The sequence below is a fragment of the Tripterygium wilfordii genome, chromosome 20, assembly GCF_013401445.1.
Source record: "Tripterygium wilfordii isolate XIE 37 chromosome 20, ASM1340144v1, whole genome shotgun sequence".
NCBI classification, from domain to species: Eukaryota; Viridiplantae; Streptophyta; class Magnoliopsida; order Celastrales; family Celastraceae; genus Tripterygium; species Tripterygium wilfordii.
Window position 1 is genome coordinate 8,370,927 of NC_052251.1, and position 27,680 is coordinate 8,398,606.

At 35.4% G+C, this 27,680-nt stretch overlaps 2 protein-coding genes, 1 long non-coding RNA gene and 1 pseudogene across 4 annotated transcripts; 2 read left to right on the top strand and 2 right to left on the bottom strand.

Moving 5' to 3' along the window:
- The first annotated feature begins 576 nt into the window (after positions 1 to 576).
- On the top strand, positions 577 to 3,903 carry LOC119986924 (annotated as a pseudogene).
- Positions 3,904 to 11,685: 7,782 nt separating this feature from the next.
- On the bottom strand, positions 11,686 to 13,447 carry LOC119986441. Of its 2 annotated transcripts, XR_005465271.1 has the most exons (3): positions 13,140 to 13,447; positions 12,660 to 12,879; positions 11,686 to 11,709 (listed from the first exon to the last, which is right to left on the bottom strand). It is a non-coding gene; the product is annotated as an uncharacterized LOC119986441 (long non-coding RNA). The 2 variants fall into 2 exon arrangements; XR_005465270.1 differs by lacking the exon at positions 11,686 to 11,709 and having other exon boundaries at positions 12,150 to 12,879.
- A 3,840-nt stretch (positions 13,448 to 17,287) lies between these two features.
- Positions 17,288 to 19,468, top strand: LOC119987118 (transcription factor MYB1R1-like). Its single transcript, XM_038831870.1, has 3 exons — positions 17,288 to 17,649; positions 17,942 to 18,150; positions 18,727 to 19,468. The coding sequence occupies exons 1-3, from the start codon at positions 17,382 to 17,384 to the stop codon at positions 19,195 to 19,197; spliced, it is 948 nt and encodes a 315-aa protein (XP_038687798.1). The 5' UTR covers positions 17,288 to 17,381; the 3' UTR covers positions 19,198 to 19,468.
- Positions 19,469 to 21,606: 2,138 nt separating this feature from the next.
- Positions 21,607 to 24,376, bottom strand: LOC119987117 (serine/threonine-protein kinase AtPK2/AtPK19-like). The gene is made up of 6 exons (XM_038831869.1): positions 23,560 to 24,376; positions 23,128 to 23,210; positions 22,894 to 23,014; positions 22,624 to 22,797; positions 22,284 to 22,391; positions 21,607 to 22,011 (listed from the first exon to the last, which is right to left on the bottom strand). Exons 1-6 carry the CDS (start codon positions 24,079 to 24,081, stop codon positions 21,727 to 21,729), a joined length of 1,293 nt encoding a protein of 430 aa, XP_038687797.1. The 5' UTR covers positions 24,082 to 24,376; the 3' UTR covers positions 21,607 to 21,726.
- Positions 24,377 to 27,680: the final 3,304 nt, after the last annotated feature.

Here is a 27,680-nt window from a genome sequence, read left to right on the forward strand (position 1 = left end):
TGAATTCTCCGGCCTCAATCATCCTATTATTCGGTAAGCCCATCCTCCAATCAATATACAAACAACTTTAATTTCACATATCTAACACAAATTAACCCAATAAATCAAGAAACCATTACCTTCTCTTACCCAAACTTTCCAAGTTCTTGAACTTCACCTACTCAAGCTTGCTACTCCAATCAACAATAGAATCTAGAAATACAACCATAAACAAGTCTAAATTAACCTATTAAATCACTAATTTCATCTAATTTAAAGATTTTCCCCCAAATCTACAAAACCCATAAAACCCTAGAATCTCAAATCACTCAATTTCTAGATACTAGCTTTTAGGTTTAAGAAACTTACCAAGGTTGTAAAGACAAGTAGAAGGAATGGATTCAAGCTTCCTTTAGGCCTCAAATGATGTAGGAACTCATGGATTTGAGTTTGGGTTCAAACCTTGAAAGAAGAGGAAAAGAGAGGAATCTAAGAATATATAGGCTAGAGAGAGAAGTCATGAATCCAACTTGAAAGTGAAGAACCTTACCTTGATTGATGATCTTCGGTGATGAAAATGAGAGATTTTGAGAGAAAATGGGGTTAAGGTTCGTTTAGGTCCGGTTATTTTTGAGAGAAATCGAGAAATGAGTGTTTTTAAAACAAATCACGCGTGCAGATTTTAGGGAGGTGTCTGGACACCTCTATGGCCGTCCGGACACCTATGCCTGAGATAGTCTGTTTCAATTTCCTGTATGGCTGTCCGAACGGCTATTTAAAGCTGTCCGGATAGTTATACCAGTAGTCACAATTTCAGTTTTAAAAACCACTCGTACACCCCCAAATCACTCGGTATTAATTTCTAGTGATTTTAAATATATATGTATACTCAACTCAGCGCTAATCCTCACGGTTTCTCCTTCCCCCGTTAGACTTCCTAAATTCCCTTTCAACCAGACCTTCCATTCCGACGAACGTAGTAGGTCCTACTTCGACGCTGGTAAGGCCAAAGCCAAGCCTAGGGAGCTTGTGCTCGGTGCCCCCTCCGTCACTGTCCAGAAAGGAGAGTACAACTACGACGTGGAAACCTTAATCAACAAGCTCAGCAGCCTCCCTCCTCGTGGAAGCATCACCAGGTTCCTCGACTCCTTCAAGAGCAAGTTCTCACTCAACGACTTTGCTTTGGTATTCAACGTGTTCGCGCAACGCGGCGACTGGTAGTGGTCACTAAGGCTATTCAAGTATATGCAACGGCAGATGTGGTGCAAGCCGAATGAGCATATCTACAAAATCATGATCAGCTTGTTAGGCCTCGAGAGTTTGTTGGACAAATGCATTGAGATTTTCGACAAAATGCCTACCCAAGGTGTGCCCCGCAAGTATTCTCCTACATGGCTTTGATTAATACACGCGGGCTTAATGGTCAGTACCAAACTTCTCTTGAGCTTCTTGAGAGGATGAAGAGAGAGAAAGTCTCCCCAATAACTTGACTTCTAATACTGTGATAAATGCTTGTGCTCGAGATGGATTAAATTGGGATGGATTTTTGGATTGTTAATTTTATTTACAGATATGAAGCATGAAGGAATACAGAGCCTGATACTATGACTTATAATACTCTGCTCAGCACTTGTGCTGCTTGGGTTTAGATGATGAGGTAGAGATGGTTTTTAGAACCATGAATGAGGGTGGGATGGTGATTGATGTAGCATCATTTAATTATCTTGTTGAGACATTTTGAAAGTTGAGAAAGAGAAGGTTTCACAGCTTCTTAAGGAAATGGAGGTTGGAGGAAATTCGCCTGAAATATCATCCTATAATGGTGTTACTAGAGGCATATTTGGAATCAAGATCGATCAAGGAGGCAATGGGAGTGTTTAGGCATATGTAGGCAACAGGTTGTGTGCCAAATGCTGCAACTTATAGTGTTTTGTTAAATTGTATAGGAGGAGTGGTAAATATGATGATGTTCGTGAGATCTTCCTTTAGATGAAAGTCAGTAATACAGAGCCGGATGCATCTGCATATAATATTCTAATACAGGTATTTGAAGAGGGTGGGTTTAGGGTTTAGGATGAATTACGACGAGCAACACGACCTAACGCACACCTTGCTTAATGACCTAAAAGCTCAAGCGAACCTGGACTCTATCTAACCTCTCTCTTACTAAACCTATGCTCCGATACCAGAGACATGTCTAAGGACGAAATAAAATTTCTAGTTGATCTGAAATATCCTGTCAAGTTTGGTTTAATCTATCTAATATTAGCTAGATCTAATTGTCTTTCTATTTCCCTTAATTGTCTACGTAATTGAATTATAGACAGAAGCATAATATAATCAAAACATTAATAATATGAACAATGCAAATAGTAATGATGCAAACAGATTTTTGATGTTTCAGATCAAGCAGAGTTGCGGGAACAGAGCATACTTAAGAAATGATATGCAAAGAAAGGTAGAATAGTACCATAGATGTTGAATAAACTTCAGAGAGTTTTTATTAACTCTTGAGAGCTTTACAAAATAGAGTTGTCTTCTCCTCAATTTACAAGGTGTGTTTCAATGAAAACCTAACTCTATATATAGACTCTTCTAAGGTTACAAAAGTAAAAGCGGGTGCTCATTAAGCCCCATCGTCCAATTACAATTGTTGACCAAAAGAAGAAAATAACAAAATTAAAAAGATGCTTTTATAAAGCTACTTTAATAAAGCCGGATATGTCCAAGCGAAACTGAGTCATAACCCCGTCGGTAGATTCCAAAGTCATTGTCTCCTTTAGATAAAATAAGATGAGTCCAAGTAATGCTGAGTCATAACTCTGTCGACAGATTCCTTCGTCACCCCTTTTTTCCATCAAACATTTTGTCAATTTGTGAGTAGGATGGTTGAGTGATTCCAGCATCTTCGTTTTGGTATAGATCTTTAGAAGTGTCCTCTTCGGATGAATCAACGAGAGTGATATCGTCATTAGAGAATTCCAGATCCTTCTGTTTTTTCTTGAAGGCAAGTTTTTTAGCTTGGATAATTAGGTCCGCTTGATTAGCATTTGATTGATCCTCATTTAGTTGAAGGAAAATTTCTAATAGGCCCTTTTCTTCGTATTTCCTTCAAATATTCCTTGAGGATGTTTTGATTCGACCATCGGACCAAGGAGTTTGAGGACATTTTGTTTTGTAATGGACTGATAATTATAAGAGCCCCACCAACAAAAATTAAGAACTCGGATAAGAGTGAGAAAATTATTAAAATCTTCCAAGGCATATTGCCATGCCTATATCCATGGTATTTTAAAATCAATAAGAAAATATAAAAGTTTTTCATGTTTAACGAAATTATAAGTTTTAAAAGTTTTCTACTGTGATAACAGCGTGCAATAGTATAAGAAGACTTGATATAAATGTTCTGATAAAAATGTTTTTTCTGAACCAAACTGGTCCCACCATAGTAAAAACCATTTGGGGCATTGAGCTTCAAATTTATCATCAATTTGAAAAAACCATGAATGTTTTCCCAAATCGTTTTGATAAATGAATGTTTTGGTCCAGGACTCAATATAGTCCCAGTAATTGTATTGCCTATAAGGCAACTTCTCTAAAAGAGAACGATTTCTGTTAGGATCTCTCCCAAATTCATCGAAGGATATAACCTTGTTAATTATAGCTTTTGAATAAGCTATTTGTGGGTCATTTCCCCGATGGGTGTGATAAAAGCCACAGAGCGGTTTCTTCAAGGATCTTCTCATAAAATATTCTGGTTTAATCCCGAAAGTGGGAAAGTGTTCATCGTCTAGCATATATTGAAATACCAGAGATTAGCGCAATTTTTAAATTGCTCATATTCGTGTTGTACCACTCACATAACAGGAACTGCGAATAGTTTCTGAATATATTGGGTTTTCATAGTATTTTCCTTTTTTGTTGGTTCCGACCTTTTGCCTTTTTTAAAAGGCATTCTTCCTCTTTCCCAGTTGTTAGAGCTTGCCATGTCCTTGCAAATATTCACGGGTTAGGAAATCAGGAAGATTGTTAAAATTACCTTTAATAAATTCAATATTAAAATCAAAGCTTACCAACGAGCAAAAATTTGTTTAGAAGCAAGATTTTTGACGTCTTTTTCGAGAACAGCTTTAACTGCTTTGCAATCAATACGCAAGAGAAATTGTTGATTTAATAAATCGTCTTGAAATTTAGTTATGCAAAGAACAATTCATTTTTAATAGTAGAATATTTTTGTTGAGCAGGTTTCCATAATCCGAAAGTAAATCTTACCTGTTGTTCCTTACCTTTTAACTCAGAGGCATCAATTTCAACAATTTTATAAAAATTGGAGTTAGGAATAGCATGGCACAGTAAATACCGTATCTTACATTTCACAATCTGGACAGCTTTGGTGTGTTCGTCTGTCCAGGGTGCTCGTTCATTTTTCAACCTTGCAATAAAGGTTTACAGTCATTGGCAAGATCTTTATAAAAATCAACAACATAATTTAAACTCCCTAGAAACCGTTGCAATTGATTGTTATCTTTTAGCTCATCAGGAAATTTTTCTCCAAAGCAGAGGGCTCGATCAATAGGAGTAATTTGACGGATCGAGTTTAACACAAGAGGGGGGGGTGAATTGTGTCCCCAAATTCCGATTGGAATCCCTTTTTAAATTTAAACAAATTAATGACAATTAACACATAGCACACAAATTTGGACTCTAATGATTATCCTAATCAATATTCAATCCAATGCAAGATGTGATACAATATAGTGAATGACCAAATATCAAATAATCAAGATTTGCACAAAACAGATTTTCAAACAACACACTGCACACAGATTTTTCAACTCAGGTTTCACCTATCAAATGATGTCGAAATGCAACAAAATTTTATATGCAATGTCACAACACCTTAATAAACACTATATCAAAATTTCAGATTAAAATTCAAAGTTTAAGTAAGTCTGCTAATCTCGGACAGATTAGGGTTTTGAAAATCCTGCAGTTTGAAACAAGTAGTAAATATAAACAAGTAAACAAAGAAATCAACACAGCGATTTATAGTAGTTCGGAGACCCTTCTCCTACGTCTACTACCTAGATTCACCAACCTAGGATTTTCCCAACTCCACTAAGGTGTGGTTTTAAGAGACCCACAAAACTCCTTACACCAAGGGTTTCTAAGAACTCCCTCAAACTTCAATGTTTACAATTTCCCCTAACAAAGGGAATTTCTCAATGGGATTTTCAGCCAAGGTTCTCACAGGTTACCTCAAAGGTATTTGGTGTGGAACTCTCAAGATTACAGCAACACTCTCAAAGATAGGATTTTAAGAACAAGAGAGGTTTAGATTGTAAGCAAACAAAGCCTAAAGGATATAGGAACTTCCCTTTTGCAAAAGCAAGAGTAGTGAGAAGTCCTTGATTGTAGAGGCTTGTATTGGAGAAGATTGTTGTAGCAAATAGCAAGAAAGCTTGATGATTGATGTACTTGATAGCAAGAGGTTTCTCTCAAGGATAATTTTCAATTTGCTTCTCCAAGTTGTATGAAAGGGAAGATCCTCTTTTAAAGGCAATTCTCTCCTATGCTTGCAGCCATTGGATCAAACTTCAAGAGTTGATCTCTACCATCCATTGCAGCTCCTAATCTTGGTCATTGATGATTTGAGCAAACAAATCTCCACCATAGAGCATATAGACGTTGGAAGCTTGAGAGAAGTCAAGTTGTACATTTCTTCCATAAGTGTTGTCATAAGCACAACCCTTTGATCAATGTATGTCTTCAAATCTTGACCATTCAAACTCTCTTTAATTCTCAACCATGGATGTAGATTGTACTATGCCATCTTGTCCCTTCATTTTGAATCAAAGACTTCAAAAGTGATCTCTTAGTCAAGGATCTTGTTTGATTGCACATGTCTTGAGTGAAAATGTCAAGGATCTTGTTTGATTGCACCAATTCTAACTTTCTTGGTAGCACATGTCTTGAGTGAAAATGTCAAACAAGAATATATCACTAATGATAGAGAGGACAAGTTTTGTCCCACATGTTTGAAAAGAGTTGTATCTCCATGAAGACCACAACCAATAGCCTCAATGTTTGATTCATTCAACTTGATTAAGTGCCTTAGTGGAAAGTTGGCAAATATAGGATTTTTCATAGTTTCCTAGAGCTCCAAGCTCATTCTTAGAAACAAGACTTCGACCACTCTTGAACATACTGAATTCTGAGCCATATGAGACCACAATGATAATTAACCTACAAGGAAATAGGAGATAGAACTCCCCAATTGCATGTAAGCTCAAAGAGCTTCATATAGAGCGCATAGGTTAATTATATTAGAAAAACAACCCAGAAAATTTATATTACTGCATGATAAATCATTTTATATGTATTATAATGTCCATGTAAAATTTCATAACAATCGGAAATCGTTTGGTCACTCAACCAAGCAATTAGATCACTAATAGTGAAACCGATAAATTCTAAGTGTAAATTCAAAGTCATTTTGCAAACTCAGTGTAAATGACCTTTTCTCTTGAACTTTACTAAATCAAATATGTTCATAGTGATGAAACTAAGATGCACACGAAATTTCATTTAAATCGGAGTTCATTTGGTTCACCACGTTCACAAAGAACACATATGCACAAAATTAGGTAAAACCTAGTTTTGGCGGAATTTAAGCATATGACCAAATATATATGTGATGCATTTAATTTCTCATGATTATAGTCCTAGAACATATATTAAACCTTCATGTGCATGTGGTTCAAGTTTCAAGTCATTTGGACCTAAGTTGGTTAAGATATGATAATTGGAAAATTGATGCTCTAACTTAGTCCATGTATGTTTGTTTTCAAAACTTAATTTCCAGCACTATCTCAAAAATATATAGTCATTTAAATTCAATTCATATAAATCAAATATTGCTTTAATGTTTCATTATCATTTATAAATGATTTAATATCATCAAAATTAGACATATAGGACCATAGGTCCAACATAATTGACCCAAAAATCAGACATTGACAAATTCAAATCACCGAAGAAGATAGATATAAAAGCGCTTTTACCGTTCCATTCGGACATTATGAATGGAATGTTATGCCATTTGATTTGAAAAACGCACCTTCTAAATTTCAAAATGTTATGAATGACATTTCCAGTCCTTTTATGGTATTCACCATTGTTTATATTGATGATGTTTTAATATACTCTCTTGATATTTCTCAACATTGGAAACATCTTCATACTTTCTTTAATACTATCAATAAAAATGGTCTTGTTCTATCTCTGAAAAAGATAAAGCTTTTTCAAACCAATGTTCGATTTTTGAATCAATTAACCCTATTGATCGAGCCCTCTGCTTTGGAGAAAAATTTCTTGATGAGCTAAAAGATAAAAATCAATTGCAACGGTTTCTGGGGAGTTTAAATTATGTTGCTGATTATTATAAAGATCTTGCCCATGACTGTAAAACTTTATTTGCAAGTTTGAAAAAAGGAACCAACACCCTGGACAGACAAACACACCAAAGCTATCTAGATTGTGAAAAGTAAGATACGGTATTTACCGTGCCTTACTATTCCTAACCCCAATTTTTATAAAATTGTTGAAACTGATGCCTCTGAGGTAGGAGGTAATGAACAACTGGTAAGATTTACCTCCGGATTATGGAAACATGCTCAACAAAAATATTCTTTTATTAAAAATGAATTTTTATCTATTGTCCTTTGCATAACTAAATTTCAAGACGATTTATTAAATCAACAATTTCTCTTGCATATTGATTGCAAAGCAGCTAAAGATGTTTTAGAAAAAGACGTCAAAAATCTTGCTTCTAAACAAATTTTTGCTCGCTGACAAGCTTTGTTAGCAATCATTGATTTTAACATTGAATTTATTAAAGGCAATTCCAACAATCTTCCTGATTTCCTAACCCGTGAATATTTGCAGGGACATGACAAGCTCTAGTAGACGGGAAGAGGAAGAATGTCTTTTAAAAAAGGTAAAAGACCAGAACCAACAAAAAAAGAAAAATATTATGAAAACCGAATATATTCGAAAAATTCGCAGTTCCTGTTATGTGCGTGGAACAACAGAAATATGAGCAATTTAAAAATTACGCTAATCTCTTGGCACTTCAATATATGCCAGACGATGAACACTTTCCCACTTTCGGGATTAAACCAAGGATATTTTATGAGAAAATTTTTGAGGAAATCGGCTTTGTGGCTTTTTATCACACCCCTCGGGAAAATGGCCCACAAATAACTTATTCAAAAGCTATAATTAAGAAGGTTATCTCCTTCGATGAATTTGGGAGAGATCCTAACAGAAATCGTTCTCTTTTAGAGAAGTTAGCCTTATAGGCAATACAATTACTAGGACTATATTGAGTCCTGTACCAAAACATTCTTTTATCAAAATGGTTTGGGAAAGCATTCATGGTTTTTTAAATTGATGATAAATTTGAAGCTCAATGCCCAAATGGTTTTTACTATGGTGGGACCAGTTTGGTCTAGAAAAAACTTTTTACCAGAACACTTATATCAAATCTTCTTATACTATTGCATGTTGTTATCACAGCAAAAAACTTTTAAAACTTATAATTTCGTTAAACATGAAAAGTTTTTCTATTTTCTTATTGATTTTAAAATATCATGGATTTGGGGATGACAATATGCCTTGGAAGATTTAAATAATTTTCCCACTCTTGTCTGAGTTCTTAATTTTCGTTGGTGGGGCTTTTATAATTATGAGTTCATTACAAAACAAAATGTTCTCAAATTCCTTGGTCTAGCGGTGGAATCAAAGCATCCTCAAGGAATACTTGAAGGAAAATATGAAGAAAATGACCTGTTAGAAATTCTCCTTCAACTAAAGGAGGATCAACCAAATGCTAATCAAGCGGACCTAATAATTCAAGCTAAAAAGCTTGCCTTCAAGAAAAAACAGAAGGATATGGAATTCTCTAATGACGACATCACTCTCATAGATTCATCCGAAGAGGACACTTCTGACGACCTATACCAAAACGAAGATGCTGGAATCACTCAACCATCCTATTCACAAATCGACAAAATGTTTGATGGAAAAAAGGGGTGACAAAGGAATCTGCCGATAGAGTTATGACTCAGCATTACTTGGACTCATCTTACTTTATCAGTTTATGTAAAGGAGACAATGATTTTGAAATCTACCGACAGGGTTATGACTCAGCTTCGCTTGGACATATCCGGCTTTATTAAAATAGCTTTATTAAAGCATCTTTTTAATTTTGTTATTTTCTTCTTTTGGCCGACAATTGTAATTGATCGATAGGGCCCAATTAACACCCGCTTTTACTTTTGTAACTTTAGAAGAGCCTATATATAGAGTCATGTTTTCATTGAAACACACCTCATAAATTAAGGAGAAGACAACTCTATTCTGTAAAGCTCTCAAGAGTTAATAAAACTTTTTGTTAATTGTTTTTCGTTTGCCATATCTTTAACTATTAAGACATTTTTCAAAATTTGTGACATAGTTTGAGCCTCTCCTTTGGGTATTATACATTTTAGATCATTAAATGTTGTTTATCATGATGACATATTGATATGATTCTGTAAAGCTCTCAAGAGTTAATAAAACTTTTTGTTAATTGTTTTTCGTTTGCCATATCTTTAACTATTAAGACATTTTTCAAAATTTGTGACATAGTTTGAGCCTCTCCTTTGGGTATTATACATTTTAGATCATTAAATGTTGTTTATCATGATGACATATTGATATGATTCCCTTGTTGCCCCTTTTGGTTTCCACATTTATTGAATCAGGCTCATAAAGGCGGGGAAGGGAGTCTTTACCAATTATTAGTGTTTTATTATTATATTTTAAGAAGTCTATTGCTTGATGAATAAGTAATATTTTTAGGGGTCAATTAGGAGTCTGTTTGATTTCTTTTTAGTATTGATTTCTGTCACGACCCAAAAGTGGGACACGTGACCATCGCAAGACTCCGATAGACAGAAGGCCCACAAAGGTTAAGCAAGCCTCTGAACACTAATATCCATACCTAAAAACATATCATGATTCCAAGCTTGAATGCCTTATCAATTTTCCACACATAAAGAAGACCCAATGACCATACAAAATGAATGATCTTAACTGTAGTCAACAGAGCGTCTAAGAACATAACTCAGGCTCTGTTTGGTAGAGCGAAAAGATTGATTTTCAATGCTAATGGAAATGCTGTAGAAAAAAAACTGAGCTTAAAGCTGTGAAATATTATGTGAGGTGTTTGATGAACTAAAAACTGATGCTAGCAGAAAAGTTGTTGAATTAAAGTATTATAATATTAAATTTAATGAAATAAATTTATTTGTTATTTATATTATTTTTAGGTATACATTATTAAATATTTTTATATAAAAATTAAGATATTTATTATTTATTTGTATTATAATTATTAATTTAGAAGTATAATTATTAATTTTAAAGTATTTTTTATTTGTATTTTTTAATTATATTATTTCAATATTAAATTTACTGTTATAATAATTATAAATTCATAAATATAATTAATTTATAATTTTTATTAAAATATAATTATATTTAAATCATTAAACACAATTTTTATATTAAAAATCTATTAGGTATAAATGTTACAACTTTAATTTTAGGTGGGTCCCATGAGTAAAATAATAAAAAGTGTGAGACCCACGCATTAAAAAACAATTTTAAAAAAAAGCTACAGCTTGTTTGGCATGGGACCCACGTCAAACAAGCTGCAGCAGAAAGTACCGTTGTCAAAACAAGCTGCGTTAGAGAGCTTCTTTTGCGCTAGCGGATCCGCTGGCGAAATTCTCCTGTTTGGCATGGAGGAGCCACCATGCCAAATGCCAAACAGGCCGTCAATAGCATATCAGGATATATGGGCGAAAAACAGAGGTACCCACACGAACAGGTTTGGGCTTCCCAAAACCGAGGTATACTCTAACAAGCTCAGAACGGATTGAAACTTACTGGATCAATTCTATCTGAAAAATAAATGAACATATGATGCATGAGTCGCAAGACTTAGTGAATGAATAGTAATTTAAGCAAGGGAAAATTAGGATAAATGACAATATGATAGTTATATATTCAAGGAATGACAAAATGGAAAAAAAAAACATTAGAAAAAAGTATATTTGTATTATGTTGATAAAAATACCCCTAAAGATATCTCTAAAATTCATCTAGAGTCACACACGTGATGTCATTCCTCCTCCTCCTTTTTTTTCTCTCTCTTCTTCTTCCTTCATGTCGACCACCGAAATTGATCGTCCGATCATCGTTTTCGACGAACAAACTACTAAAATAAAACTCTAGGTTAGCTCAATCAAAGTCCAATCATCACTGACCATCGATTATAACTTGATTCACCAAAAAAGCTTCTTGAAATCACAGTCATCATTTGAAAAAGAACTAGATCCGACCAATACGGCCAACTCCGATGACCATCAACACCACCAATCAACTCCACGGACCAAGGCGCATCACCTTTGAGGTTTTATTGTTTTTTTGAACTCTTTTTTTTTTCTTTTGAAATTGGATCTGAATCTACAGATAATATATTTGTTTTAGACTTGCTCTTATATGTTATCCGTTTTGAAACTTCAAACATATAACATTTCTCTAAAGACAGATAACATTTCAATAAGACAGATAACATTATGATAGGTATCAAATTAATTGAAACAGACAACATATCACCTGCAGTTTGCAACAGGAATCAGAACCAAAAAAAATACAAAAAATCACCACAAAAACTTTCAAAAATAATGATTAATGACAGATCGAAGGAAAACTACAAGTCCCGTGGTGAGTATGATCAGATATAGAAATTCAAACACCAAGAATATCCAAAATCAATAGGATCGCAAGGTAAATCATTATAGAAATTCAAAATTGACGCAAGATTCATATTAAAAAATCAATTTCACGAAGAAAATTGGAAAGAAAAATATTCCCTGTAGCTGTAGTCGTGAAAGAGGAGCTTTCGTAAGTGAGAGAGATTTCTGTAAACTTTATGATTAATTTTTAAAATTTAAATAATTAAAGTGAGGTTATTTTAGTCATTTAAAAAAATTAGGATAAGAGTTCGTCCTTTTTGGAATATTAGTTTAAAGTATATGAATTTTATGGAATAAGACTTTTAAGAATGTCCCTATTAGAAAACAAAGCTCTCCCATGAAGAACTTATATTTAATTTTCCCTTTAAGCAATACAAAGGGGGACAAACAAGTTGAAAGGGACGAATAATCCGATAACATAGAAATCAAAATGTTTGTCAAATCTTTCAAATTAGCAGATATCCATTAACAATAGTGAGGTGGGAGGACTTCTGTACAGAGACAACAGGTAGCATACACAGTGCCGTAGTAGGCAGCACACGAAGTGCCATAACAAGCTTGGTGCACCAAGGCTAACGATTACTGTCGTTAGCATACAATACTTTGACAAAGTCACTCCCAAAAATCAGATTATCAGAATAGCATGTGATTTCAGAATCAAGATAAACATCAAAGTGATTCCAGAATCGAAAACAATATCAGAGTAGCGTCGGAATAAGTCTCAGTATCAGAATAACATCGAAATTAGACACCGAAATCATATCAAATAGTGAACAGTAACTCAGAACTCGTCCCAAATAATATACGAACCAATGGTGCCATCGCGAGTCAGGTAAACGGTAATAGAATAGAATGTACAAAGATCTCAAATGTGCCACTGACTTCAAATCTGATGCATGTGCAGAACCATAAGTAATTATGGATCCAGTGTATCGAGTAAGTTCACTATTCACTCACCGGCTAATCAGCTATCATGCCATTACTTCCACGTCCCTCGCGTAATCGCAGAAACCACCGACCAACTGGTCACCTAAGTCATACAAACTTCCTCTTAGATAATTTTAAAGCATCCCAATTGTTATAACAATTCCTAGAAATTCCAGCGACATAACGACGCCCAAATATGAAACCGCAATATTATACAAAACATTCACAGATTTCAATTAGTCCATTCAATATACACCCTTTCAAGCTTCAATAACTCAATTCCACCCGATAATCCAAAAGAAATTTTAAACCCATTGACTCAATTTTACAAAAATACTAAGTATAAGTTTAGATCAAGCTTACTTGAGGCAAGTGAACCTTTGAATTCAACTTTAAACTCTGTCCATCAAAGCTTCCATGTACATGTTCAAGAGCAATACAGACCATCTCTTCCTAACGTACGATCATGTAATGAACCTTAACCTTGTAAACACAACTCACAAATCCTCCCGGTACAAACCATGGCAGCTATGAAGAGATCAAAGAGGTCGGCACACCACCCTCCCTGTCTCACGTCCTCTGCTAGCCCCTCTAAAGTCTTCCCTCTCTTTCCTTCTTATTTTTTTCTGGACTCTTCTTTCTTCCCTCGGTTTCCTTGTTGTTTTTTTTTTTTTTTTTTCCTTTAGTTTTGTGAGATTTGACTTTAAGCTAAAGATAATATTTTTATATATATATTTTTTAACTTTATCCAATTGCATTTCAATTTCATTGTTCATTCATTTCATTTCAATTTCGTAACCTTTTTATCCTTTTCAAAGACCATTATGCCCTGCAAGTTTATCTGAATTTACCATTCACATGTATACAATTTTGCCCTTATGCTTAAATTCAACATTCCTTTTCAGACCGGATATTACAATTTCCTAATAGGAGTGGTTTAGGGTTTCTATATTTAAGGATTGTAACCTCCCGTGCTATAGACGACTTTAGACTCTTTATTCAATTGAAATACAAAATTTTATGTTTGGGTTTAAACCCTAGAGACTCCATTGAGTCGATTATATCGTCCCTTCTTCTAATCTATATTTCAAATCTTTATATTGTTATTCCTTACTATTGTCAACAATTTTCACTGCATCATGAAATCATGAGGGATGTTAAGACTCACAAATCCATAAGTTACACCCATCCATGGTAACAGGTAAGTACATGATAGACAAAGTTCCTATTCAAAATGACATTCTGAGTTTGGTTTTGTCTCCGGCTATAATAAATCCGGTTTTTCGAAGTTCGGTCTGTAAATGTTTGCTAAAACTCTGTTTATTTCTTGAACTATTAAGACATTTTCAAATTTGTGACATAGTTTGGGCCCCTTCTTTAGGTATACATTTTAGATCACTGAATGGGGTTGATCATGATATATTGATATGATTCCCCTGTTGCCCTTTTGTAGTTTCCACATTTGTTGAATCAGGCTCATACAGGCACTTGTTTGGGAATTTTAAGTAAAAGAAAGGGAAAGGAGTCTTTACCAATTTGATGAGCCCATCTACTTTTCCTCTACTTTCCCTTCCCCTAAGAATTTCAGTCCTCAAGGCCTAGGATCTGTAGTGGTTGAATAATGTGTGTGAATTTTGATGTTCAGTACCGAATTCCTTGGACACTAAGAAAACTCTTTCAGGGACAAATATGCCATCGACTTTTCAACTTTTAAGATCAAAGGGTTGTAAGTAAGAGTACATGCTTTTCTTTTTATATGTATATATATATATATAGAAATTTTTCTATCTCCGCACTTAAAATGTAAATCTTTTTCTAAATGTTGAGGAGTAAAATGACAAATGAGATCTAAAGTCGTATTATCAGCATATCAAAATTTGATGCTTGTTTGGTGGATGCACAAGACAAAAAGAATAAAAGATGTTGGAGAGAGCATGCCGGTTCTGATGATTTGTTTTCTTTTTCTTTTTCTTTTCTTTTCCAAAGTGATTGTGATTTGAAAGCTTAGTTTGTTAAGCATCATATATTTATGTATGACTGAGACAAATAAGTAATAAACACACGCATATTTACAATTCTTGTTATATGATTTGACATCACTTTGAAATAGTTTCTTAATTATCATGGATTACCTAAAACTAATTTCGTGTCAAAACTCCTTTTGTAGATTCTAGCAGATGAGAAAAATGCATGCAACTCTGGTATGACTTTACCCGATTACAGCTTTGAAGCAAACTCATCAAAGGTAGGGTAAACATAAAATACTGTCGATATGAACATGTGAATTGTGATATACAATAATTCTCCTATGTGCATAATTTAAAATGTGAATATATGTTTTCACCGTTGATTTAAAACATGTGGGATCTAAAGTTTTAAGTGAGCATAGGGGATTGTGATATATGTTTTCTTGTTTTTTAATATAGGGATCCGTATTTTCTATTTTTCATTTGTGTATGAGAATCGGTTTTGCTTTCTTTTCCACGGGTGACTGAGATGTTTCAGTTCGCCAGGTTATCTCTTGTCTGGCCATGGATTGTGTAGAAGTTTGAAAGGTTGACCTATTCAGGAATCTCTATATCAATGCTTATTTTCAACTCCCTGAAGCATTTCGTCGCTTATTATGCCTTTCCTCGTCTTTGGGTGCCTAGGTATCCACCGTAAGTCCTTCCTCATTTGAATCTTGCCCTTAACTTTAAAGTTATGCCATTCTGAGGTGCTACTAGTTGATGAATCTCTCTGAGATCAAACTGTATTAGACTTTAAGTTCAATTACTACTGGAGCAATATCCTTGTGGCCAATCACTGAGATTTGACCTAATTTATCTTATCGTTAGGTCATGTCAATTGTCCAAAGGGCTCGAGTTAGGCGATGTCAATTGTCTAAAGACAAACTTATTTGGTATCATTTTTGATTATTAAAAAAAATTATGAGCTGGCGTAATAAATCGTATGGTACGCGTGGCAAACAATCACATGTACAAATTAGTTGCAAGAATTAAATCTACAACCTCAAAAGGAGAACAAACTTGGGACAGGAATCCACATGAGAGGGCATTTTTGTGTCTAAAGAGTGAGAGGTGGGTGGAAGAAAATAATGGTGGAACCCCACTAAAACCTCATCCTCGAGGACCTCGACTTATCCTTCCCACCATCATAGGCCCCCATTGTAAACTAAAATACCTTCTTTCCTCCATCTACACAAACGCAAAAGATGCTTATCCGACGGTCCACATAATTACATGACATTTTCTTCTTGGCTGCTTTTATTTCAAGACTTTTTTTTTCTTGAAGCAGGGATTTGGAGAGAAGTAAGATTTAAACCCACGACTTAATGGATGGATGATCTTTTACATGTAATGTAATTATCGTTCAAACAACGGTTCAGTTGTTATTTCAAAACTTAATCTCCATTGGAGTTCTCCTTTTCTTTTATCTTGTAAAACGTTTTCTTGTTTATAGGCAAATCATTTAGCTGACCAGATTCATGGACCTAGGAGATCCGTTGGTGTTGCCTTTCTCTTGCTCATTATTTGACCTTAGCCCCACAAATACTATAAAGATTAGTCTTTATTCCGATGTGACGCACGAGATGATATTATTAAATATTTTGGATTTCAAGTATTCTCGAAGGTAAGATAATTTTTCTTTTGTTTTTTAATTTTGGGTTTACTTTTTTTGTTAAATATTTTTATAAAATAATTAACCAATAACTCATGTTTTAAGGAATAAATTTATAATTTTATAACAAAATGAATAGTTTTACTATTTTGTTATATTTAATTATTTATTTTATAATTCATTGGATGACACATGTTAATTATATAATAATTAAAATAAATATTTATCATTTTTTATATTCAATAAACACACAATTGTGAAAAATAATAAAGGCTCTAATATGTCATAATGCTATTAATTTCTATATTTGAAAAGTTGTCATTTTTTTATATAAAAAAAAAGAATCATTAAAGAACATTATCATCATCCTAGCTATAGCCGCGAAGCACCATGACCTTTCCCCTTATCCCAATCAAATCAACGAATCATACGAAGATTTTGAAAGATTTGATAAACAGACAGTTAGAGGAACCAAACAAATGTACACCTCCATGCGTGGGGCTCTAATTTCTTTCAAAAATCATGAAATTTTTTTTATTAAAAATAACATATTATAGTTTGGGAATAAGAAATTAATATTTAGGTTTTGAGTTCAAGATTTTAAGTTCTAGGATTTGAGGTTTATTGACTTAATTTTTTAAGTTTTAGAGTTTAGGATTTGATGATTAAAATTTAATATTTAAATTTTTTTTTTTCAAAATATGTTATATTATAATATTATAAATATCAAAATATTGAATCCATGCCTTATAATTCATGATTTAAAAATTAACATGATTTTGAGAAAGAATTGGAGTGGAAATTGAATTACCCAATCCCATTCGACGTACCACTCGCACATGCTGCCACGCAATCCTGTCCTCACCAATATAAATTCACATGATCCATACACCCGCAGGTGGTGCACAGCTCCATTCACTTTTTACACAAATTACAACGCGTTCTTGTACGGCCTCAGATTCCTCTCTCCCTTTTGACTCTGGAATGATGGAGCGAAATACGTCTGGCGCGTGTGACGCAAACGCCTCATCCGCCGGCGAGTTTATGCTCTTCGGTGTTAGGGTGGTGGTGGATTCGATGAGGAAGAGCGTCAGCTTGAACAACTTGTCGCAGTATGAGCAGCCACCGGACTTGAATAACAACGATAACAGCAACATCAGCAGGAACAACAATAAAGAGGATGCACCGGCCGGTTATGCATCCGCAGACGACGCCGTTCACCATTCCAATGGTAGTCGCGAGCGGAAGCGAGGTATGATCCGGATCGGATCTTCCATCGACTCTCTAACCTATTTTCATTTGTGTTTACATTTTGATGCAACTAGTTTTTGATTTATTGTTGCAAATCAGATTATGTGTGGATTTGTGTGTCAAAATTTGCTATTTTAATGATTGAGGTTTTATTTTACCACTGAAAATCAATCTAAACAGAAAGGAAATATTAGCTTGGTGAGAAGTTGTTGCTGATAAATTGTTTGTACTGATGGATTTTGGAAAGTTCAATCAAATAATGGTTTGTGTTTGTGATTGTGGTTGATGAAAAGGAGTTCCATGGACAGAGGAAGAACACAAGCTGTTCCTGCTTGGATTACAGAAGGTAGGGAAAGGAGATTGGAGAGGAATCTCCAGAAACTTTGTCAAAACTCGCACCCCTACGCAGGTGGCCAGCCATGCTCAGAAATACTTTCTCAGGCGAAGTAATCTCACTCGCCGTCGACGAAGATCTAGCCTCTTCGATATCACTACTGATACGGTAGCTATCTTCAACTAATCATGGCCACTCTTTCTATGCCTTGTATACTGTTCATATCTTAAACCTTATTAACTTAATGATTAGGGTTTTTCAGTGAATGTTAGAGATTTGTTTTTATGGTTTTTAGACTGCTAAAACCTTGAATATATATTCCTATCTGAAGATTTGAAGCCTTGCTCCATCATTTGATTTATGTGAGATTCTTGAAAGGAGAGTTTTTTTTTTATTCTAGTTTCTCTTAGAGCCTCCTTTTGGTTGTTGAGTAACCTTAAGCTAGAGAACTTTATTCATAAAAAAGAAGAATGAAAAAAATTAAAGAAAGCAAGAGCAAGCCAAGTGAAAAAGGCTTCAGAAGGTTGAAGGTTTTGATTTCATAATGTTATCTCCTCTTTCTTTGTTCTTTTTTGGTTTCTTAAAACATAGAAAATGCATTACACTTGTGCTAGACTGCTACTAGTTCTTTTGGTGGTGCTCTTGAAGAATCTCGTATTAGGAAATATGACATTGGTTTTGTATCCTGCTTTTCTGTGAGGGTAAAAACTAGTATCTTTTTGTTGACCTCGTTTTGTGTTTTAGGTTACTGCAAGTTTGATGGAAGAGGAACAGGCTCATCACCAGGAGAAAAACATCATCAACAGCAACATCACTGGCGCCACCACATCTCAATCGCATCCTTTCGCTCCATCACTAGAAACTGGGAGTTCAAGTGGTTTTACTCCATTGAAAGCTTTCTCCGTGGGTGTGGCTGCCAATCCTGTAATATTACCTGTCCCAACCCATGATCCAATGGAAACACTTGCATTAGGACATAGCAATCAGGACAGTCTGGAGACGAGAAACCCCATTCGTCCGATCCCTATTATTCCAGCTCCCCATGCATCCACAACATCTGATCTTAGCTTGAATTGGAATTCTGCCAGCGATTCTTCATCTTTGTCGCTCAAGTTGTCTTTGCCCTCAAATCATAAAGACTCTTCAACAAGGTACACAGCTTTGCAGATGACGTCAAGCCGTAATGGAGGAGATAGCATTGTCAGTGTAGCTTGAGAAGTATGGGGATGAAGAAAGTGTACTGTTAGATAAGAATGGGTCAGGTCAGAGAAGGTTAAGCTAAATTAGGTGACCAGAGGCTGAATTTGATCTTTTTTTATTTTGTTGTACAGACCAGATAAGAAATCGCCATGTCTTTGATTCCTTCTTGTTTCATGCTTGTATCATCTTAAAATTATTGTTTAATTATGTTTGTTTTTTGAGTTAAACTGAAACTAACAGTTACTCTGGTTCATAAATATATTTATGGTTAGGCATAAAGTTTAGAGGTTTTCATTGCTTTTTGAGGTAAAATAGGAACCTTTTATCTGTCATTATGTGAATTCGGAATTTGGACTTGATTATATGACCCTTATTATTGCCTTAAATATCCTAACACCACTTCAACCACATAACACGTCATTTTTTTTTATTTGGAGGATGGTGGTGCATACGTCAATGCAAATCACTCACTCCCATTTCAGGGTACAACACTTGTATTGAAAAAGTGGTCCCTAAAATGAAATTTCACCCATTTTAGGGGACCGTCCGACATGCTCTAAACACAAGTCTTGATTGCCGGCTTACTCTAGTCAAATAAATAGTGGCATTGAATTAGTAAATGGTGAAAGCACAAGGACAGGAAAGACAAGATGAGAGGTGGAGGCGGCACAACATACTGAGAATGCCTTATGTTTCATCAAAATTGTTTCGATTCTTCCTACGCAATTTACTGATAAAGTCTGATGCCTTGTCATCTATGAAGATCATCTTCTATTGATGAATCACATATGGAGACTCATTCTCTGTGTCTGGCTGCATCACATATGAAATCGGCTTTGCGCTGCTTCTTGGCTCTTCTGACCTTCGGCTCTCGGGTATTTGGGTAATCATCACAGAGTCATTGCCGGAACCAGAGCAGAGCTGTTGGCAGCTACTGCAGAAGAAGCTTTCCCTAGTGTCAACTTTGGAATGGTTACAGCTCCCGAGACCAAGTCGATCATCTTCATTGAATCCTCACAAAGGGACCTTCTGCCTTTCTCCTTACCGCTCATGGCTACTCCCAACAAGTACTTCAACAGATGAACTGTAAAACAAGGAATCTTGAAGCAATAGAGAAGATTAGATGAGCTTATAACACATCTTGGCTACAGGTTTATGCTGGTTTTTCTAAACTGAATGGAGGATTCCTTTCTCATTCCATAGAATCACTGATGAGCACCATCTGTTAAGGCCGATATATAAACAGAATTGACAGGCAATAATTTAATCCAAGTTGTTGAGCTTGTAGCAAAAATATGGCATCGGGGTTCCCCAATAACGATTGGCATTTCTTTGTTGAATTATTTTCCTCCAGATATCCAACAAATCTCAGTCTCTGGTGCAGACTAATGTATTGCAAACACTAGCGCTTCTAGAGAATCCTTGGCTCTAATAGAAAATTAAAATAGGTTGATTGCTTGCGAGGAACAATATTCTTCAATACTGCTTCCCCCCTAGAAGGTCACTTGATCACATTGCTTTAACCTACCTCCATGAGAAAATTCTAAAGGGATTATAATCTCCCTCTTTCTCTCTCTAGTGATTAGTTAAGAAAATCGACCAAAAAGTACTTGTATATTCTGACAGCAAAACCAAACAACACAAAAGCTACTCTTGTTCTTATGCATGCTCCCAGATTTGCACAGAAGAATCTCCCTCTCATGTTCTCAAGCTACACCTTTCGATCTCTCTATCACCTACAGTTCGCAAATAATATACGCCAATCTGTTATTAGTGAACAAACCACACGCAAAGGAACTCACTGATCCTCACTTCACTTTTCTTTTCAAGAATCAAAATTTTCTTTCATGCCTAGAACCATAACTAGCTCAAATTTCTGCTTTCGATTAAATTCTAAATTTTCCTTAAACGATAAAAATACAATTTCATCAATCCCTAAACAAATTAGCCAAACCCAAGAAGATGAGCTATGACTCGGCTATCTATTTACTGTTCACAGTGATGGAAACAGCACAAATTCTGCTTCCTTTATTTTACCAACCTTAAAACCAGCATTAGCAATTATAGAACAACTCTAAAAAGTTGTCAACAGCTATGAAGCTTCTTGTTGAACTAGAGCCACTAGTACCACAACAGAGAAACTGCTTTATAAGAGAAATCCAGAAAACTATACCCACTGCAGGCCAATCAATTGTCCAGACAAAGCTATTTCAAACAAAGTGTTTCACAGCAGCTAAAAAGAATATTAGAGAGCTTACTGGAAAATCCAATAAGCAATCAACATCTGAACAGTTACCATATGGGATACTCATGGCTTTCAACTTTCTCTTCAAACAGAAATGATGATACATAATGGTTACTCAGGCAAAGGGTGAGCTTGTTTACCACTAGGCCAAGGGTTCCTCAATTTATAAGCAAGTGATATACATGAAAAATTAGTTAAGCTATTGATTCAATTGAATTTAAACAATTGACCAGGAAGAATTTATTTATTCGGAGAGGCATATTTACATATTGCTGGTTTCATTATCTTACATATAAATACTACCCAGAGGAAAGCCAGGGATTAGGTGCAATGTAAGTATACCCTTGGAAATGTTGACCAGCTGTTGGTGTGGGAGCTGGGGAATCATGTGGAGGCATTGTTGTCCAGCAGCGGTCAAAATTTTCTGTACAGTCTTTTCCACTCACATCTGGCATGAACTTCGGTTGAAGCTCTCTTGCCTCCAATTTAATCCAGTTGATTGACCGAAACCATTTATGACTTTTGATCTCGTCTCCTCCACTAGGACCACTGCCTAGCCTTCTTGGTGGCTCCTTTTGCAGTAACTGCAGAAATAGAAGAATATGCCAAATGTTCTAACTGGTTTGAAACATTGAAAATTATAGGGTGCTGGAAGGGGAAAAAATAAACTGAATAAAAGGCATGCATGTTAAGAAACAAGGCAAGATAGCAAGAGGTGGAAACTTCTTTCCATTCACAGAAAGGGCAGAAATAAATAAGTACAAGCTGTCATGCTACACAAGGAAATTAAATTCAAGGTCGGTTGCCCCTTATAATACAAGAGGGGACTAAATATAACAAAGAAGCGTGTACTTACTCCTTTAAGTAAAGAATGAGCTTCACTGCTAAGGTATGGTGGAAGTTTCACTTTCTCTTTGATTATTCTCTGCTGAAGCTTCTGTCGATTAGCATGTGTATATGGTGGCTGCAGCGAAGGCAAAAAAAGAGAAATGGGACATTCATTAACCAGATGTGCTTGTCAATTAGATTCATAAAGGGAAGAATTTCACTGTAGCTTGTCTCAGGCAATCCAATGAGTAGTTAATTCAAAAGTGCAATCATGCATGAAAGGAACCAAAAATATAGAACTTATCATATAATACGTATTCTTGCATTTGAAACTTTCTGTATTTGAATGTTATGATTTGTAGTATTACCTGTCCGGTTAGCATTTCGTACAACAGTATCCCAACACTCCACCAATCTGCTTCTTTGTTGTGGCCTTTAGCCAGTAAAATTTCTGGAGCAATGTATTCTGTAGTCCCACAGAATGAATTTGACCTACTTGATTCGTCAATTTCTTTTGCCAACCCAAAATCAGTTAGCATAACCTGTATGACAAGTTCCACATTAATGGCAAAAGATACACATAAAGTGCAAGTATACACTTACACAATGACAGTTCATTCATAGAACGTGGACATTACATGCCCATCAGCATCCATTAGAATGTTTTCAGGTTTAAGATCACGATGCACAATCCCGCACTTGTGAAGATGCGAAACAGCAGATACTATCTCGGCAGCATAAAACCTTGCTTGATCCTCACTATTCCAAACATGTTCAAGCGCATAGATTAAAATAGGCAGAGATAATATCATGAACAGAATCTTAGAGTAATATAATTGGCCAAAAGCTAAAATGTGGGTGACGGAAGATACCTAAAGATCCCCTGCCTGCACAGATGAAAAAACAGATGCCCTCCATTTATAAAATCTAGGACTAGATAAAGCTTAGACTTCGTCTGCAAATTGATAGAGGACAGATGTTAACCAAAATAAAGTCTTCAATAATCTCTGATGATAAACCATATTGTGAAAGAAACGAACGGATGGTACCCTTAAAAGCCTCTGTGAACAATTTATTCTTTGCTAAACCTAAATTTGCTACTCCGTGACTATGTACAGGCAACAATAGTAAAAAAAAAAAAAAAGCTGTACGGGAAAATCAACATTTTCTTGACCAAAAACCTACAAGTACCAACATAATTTAATTGCAATGTATCAAAATCCAGCAACCAAAGGCTATTCAACCAACCACAATTGAGAAGCAAAAGAATACAAGAAACTCCTAACGGAATAATTTGAGAGGACCTGAAAAGAGTAACGCAGCTGAACAATAAAGGGATGCAAAACTTTGGTGAGAATATCCCTCTCAGCCTTCATATAATCGACTTGATTTTTCTTGATAATTGTGTCCTTCCTCATCACTTTCATCGCATAAATCCCATCATCATCACGATCCCCTTTCTTTCTCACCTGAAACACCTTTCCAAAAGCCCCCTGTCCCACCACTCTCAGTATCTCAAAATCACCTACCCCGATCTTGCTTTCAATTTCGCTCTCAGACTCAGATTCTTGGATGACATCGTGGAAGCACGAGGAGGAGGAAGGAGGGACGAAGCGTGGGGAGGGTCCCACGAAAGAATGGGAGCGACTGTGAATCACCTGTGGAGATGGTGATGGTGATGGTGATTGGTTAGGACTAAAAAGTTGATCCAAGTCAGAAGAGGAGGAGGATGGAAGTGTTACTGTGAGCTTGCTTAGGTTAGTAACTACAAGGGAATGAAGGTTTTTCTTCTTAGATGTGGATGTGGATGTGGAAGTGGAAGCCATGGCAAATGATGATGATGAAGACTTGAAGAGGCGGCCGATAAAGCTTGGCCGTCAGTCAAAGCACCGATTACATAGCTTAGAGAAAGTGGGGAGTGCTGATTGCTGAATCAGTTGCAGAGAGTGATTTAGAGGCAAGGATCGATAATCAAAATTGATTTATTGGTAACCGGAGAAAGTGCGGAACTGGGAAAAAGGAAAGCATAACCGATTCCAGATGTTTTGCGAAGTTGGCTCTTATCGCCGTGACAATTATCAATCAAGGAAGGAGCCATCAGCCCACGTCTATTAAGAGCAATTGCAGTTGTGCCCATTTGCTTGGATATGAGAGGTAAAAAATGACTTTTGCTTGGGTCATCAAAAACTTTTGTGCTCCAACAAGGATTATTTGTTGGTCTCTTTTTAATTACCCCAACATGAAGGCATGAGACATGCAATGCCTCCATGTAGGCCCGAAATGGGACCCACATCTCACACACGCTCACATTTTTACCTTTAAATCAATATTGGGTCTCACCTCTATTACACAAAAATCAAGTCAACAAATTTACACTATTTTACCATTACATTTTGTTGCCTCAACCACATTAGCAAAACACGTCTCTCAATCCATTTTGTTGTCTCTAACAAAAAAATACTATTGTGGTTGCTCTAAGCCTTGCTCAGCTGGTTGGTATGTGGGTAAGCCATTTATGGGGTCAGATGATATAAATATGAACAACGAATAATGATAGACATCTATCTATTATCTATTATCTATCTATTACTTATATATAAAGCCTCTGGAGAGCCGGTAATGTGATGGAGCGGAGGCTGTGTTTTTTGCAGTCACGAGTGTGGTTGTGTCTTTGTTTGTGGTTTGTGCATTGTTTGGTAGCGCAAAACGCCAACATTTTGGTGTGTTGTAGTATTGTCGATCGAAATGGTGTCGGTCCATTGTACCAGCTAGAGAGTTCCTTTTGTCTTTTTCTGGTGTTGCTTTTGCTGCTGTGGCAGAGTGTTTGAGACAGCATCGCATGGTGACAAATGCCTGGGTTCATGAACTTTGGTAAAGAGGTTTTTCGTGCATGAACCAACTGTGTTCGTTGGTGGTCGTTTGTGCGACATTCTGCTGCTGGTGTGAGACGTAGTTTCAATACTCTATGTAGCTTATCTGCTTCTTTTATTAGAAGTTATTTTGTGGTTTGTTTTCGATTCACTACGGGTGTTAGGCGGGGTTAAGCCAATACGCCTCTTATCACTCGTCTTCTTCAAGCATATGGGTCTGTAATCAGATTAGCGATCTCTGTCTTACATATTCCCCGTGTAAGCAACTGAGTATGTACCCGATTTCTATGCAGGTGAGCTTCGTTTTGGTATGGGTCCACATCGTGAGTTGCAATTTGCTCGATCTGGAGTGTTTGATTTGTCGCAGACTAGAGGGTTGGATTTCCTGTAGGTGTTTGGCGTGATTCCTAGCTTGGGTGCTTTTTAAGCAGTTGAGGTCAGTGGCAATGGTAATGTTCTGTGGGTTGTTGCCCTACTTCCTGAAGTTATTGATGTTCGACTGTCCTCTTTTTACCTTTGGTTGTTCTACAGCTACTCCTGGACTTTTGTTCGTCATCTTGGCTACTCTCTGTGAGAAGTTGATTTTGGGAATTCTTTGCTCGTTTTTATACGTGGGTGATTAAGTCTACTAAGATGTCGTATTTCGGTGGTTGTTGCAAGTGCTTATGTCGTATTTCGATGGTTTTTTTAGTATTCACAATTGTGATATGGTTTTGACTCACTAGTTGAAAATTTTCAAGATTTTAGATCTATGTCAGTCCAGGTTTAGTTCTACGTTTTCTATTTCGTTACTTCAATTTTGATTGTATGGAGGATTCGTTTATATTCATGGTTTTTATCATTCGTATGGATACGAAGTTGCAATTTATATTTTAGCCTAATTTTTGCATTGTTTTTTGTGCTATTTAGTCTTGACCATTTCATTCTTTGTTTCTTTAAGGTTTAGGAAACCAAGTAGAATCATATCCCAAACTTTCACCATAAAGCTTCATTTCATTCATATTTCTTTTACTTTTAGTTATATCTATTTACCATTTCACATCATATGCAAAAGCTTTATCTATACCAATACTGAAGGAGTTTTGTCATCTATATATTGTTGTATTGCAAGCTTAGATGTCCAGATAGTTGCGATCTGGGTTCCAAGTAAGTCCAACAGCAATAGTGTAAAAATCTTGAGGAAAAGTGAGTGGATACAAATACGTTGATGGAAAAATATGACTTAGGATAAAAATTTCCCCGTCACAACATGCGGGTTACACACTAGTTAAATAGAGAGACAAAAGAGTTTATAGTGATTCGAGTATAGGAAGACCTACATCCATCCATTATGAAAAGCCCTAACACTAGACTAGATTTTCATTATTTCATTTTTTTGAGTATTTTTTGTCTTTCTAAAAATTAAATAGAAATAAACATAAAAAATAAAAAATAAAGAAGAAAAAATCTTCAAATACTATATTTGCAGATTTTTGATCAAAAATTTGATTGGAGAAACTTAAGCGGTGACCTAAGTTTGCATATCTATCTCACATAGTGTGAAGATTGATATTGAAGGTGGGAGCAACAAAGAATTTTGGCATTGGTTTGAGACTCCAATACCACGATAGAAATATAAACAACAAATAATAAAATAATGAAAGACATTAAAAAGAGAGAAGAATTTATAGTGGTTTGGTCTAAAAAGACCTACATCACTACAAAAGGTCATGAAATTAGATTTTCATGACACGTGCTTAATTTACAACTTATAATATAATCTCTATTTATAGAGAAATATAAAACAAACTTAACCCTTGTTTAGTACACAATTTTAAGTAGCATATATGCTACTTGTCCACCAAACATAAAATGTGTGACAATTAAATATTTAATTATGTTTATTTAATGTAAATATGTAAGAATTTCAACTATGCAAGAATTATTGTCTTGTTTTACTTACTGAGAGAACATTAGTTCTGATTCAACCCCTTATTTGATTATTCATTACTTACACTCACTGTTTTGGTTACTAATTTTTTTTCTTTCTGGTGCAAGATGACATCAAATAATGGCTTGCATAAATACATCATTGACGAAACTAGTCCAGAAAGGTAGAAACTATGCTAAATACATATGCATCAACTACTTCAATCAGTGCTCCTCTAGCTACCACATCAAAAATTAAAAATAATAAGTTACAAAAGGTTGTCCCTAGAAAGTGCAAATTATCTAGTGAGATTTGGGATCATATGCAAAGAGTGACTATTGGAGGGCTTTTTTTTATGCTATTTGTAACTATTATAAAGGAAAGTTCAAAACTATCAGTATCAATTGGACCATAAGCTTAAAGAATCAAATAGCATGCTGTCGTAGTATAAATACCCAAGATATTGAGGTTGGAATAAAGCGTCAAAATGAATTCTAGATACATAATAATGTGCACATTGTTATGTCAGTGGTAATTATTTTGGATCCTAGATACAAAATGAAAGTTGTACAATTCTTTTTCCAAAATTTTTATGGAGAGTATGCTCATATAAATGTTGAAAGGGTTAAAGAAACTTGTTATGAAT

Excerpts from the sequence above, each read along its gene's own strand:
- LOC119987118 (XM_038831870.1), top strand. The coding sequence starts at position 17,382 with ATGATGGAGCGAAATACGTCTGGCGCGTGTGACGCAAACGCCTCATCC. Across the intron at positions 17,650-17,941 it reads TAGTCGCGAGCGGAAGCGAG|GAGTTCCATGGACAGAGGAA; the intron begins GTATGATCCGGA and ends GTTGATGAAAAG. Across the intron at positions 18,151-18,726 it reads TCGATATCACTACTGATACG|GTTACTGCAAGTTTGATGGA; the intron begins GTAGCTATCTTC and ends TTTGTGTTTTAG.
- LOC119987117 (XM_038831869.1), bottom strand. The coding sequence starts at position 24,081 with ATGGCTTCCACTTCCACATCCACATCCACATCTAAGAAGAAAAACCTT. Across the intron at positions 23,211-23,559 it reads AGCTGCGTTACTCTTTTCAG|ACGAAGTCTAAGCTTTATCT; the intron begins GTCCTCTCAAAT and ends ATCAATTTGCAG. Across the intron at positions 22,012-22,283 it reads CTCATTCTTTACTTAAAGGA|TTACTGCAAAAGGAGCCACC; the intron begins GTAAGTACACGC and ends CTATTTCTGCAG.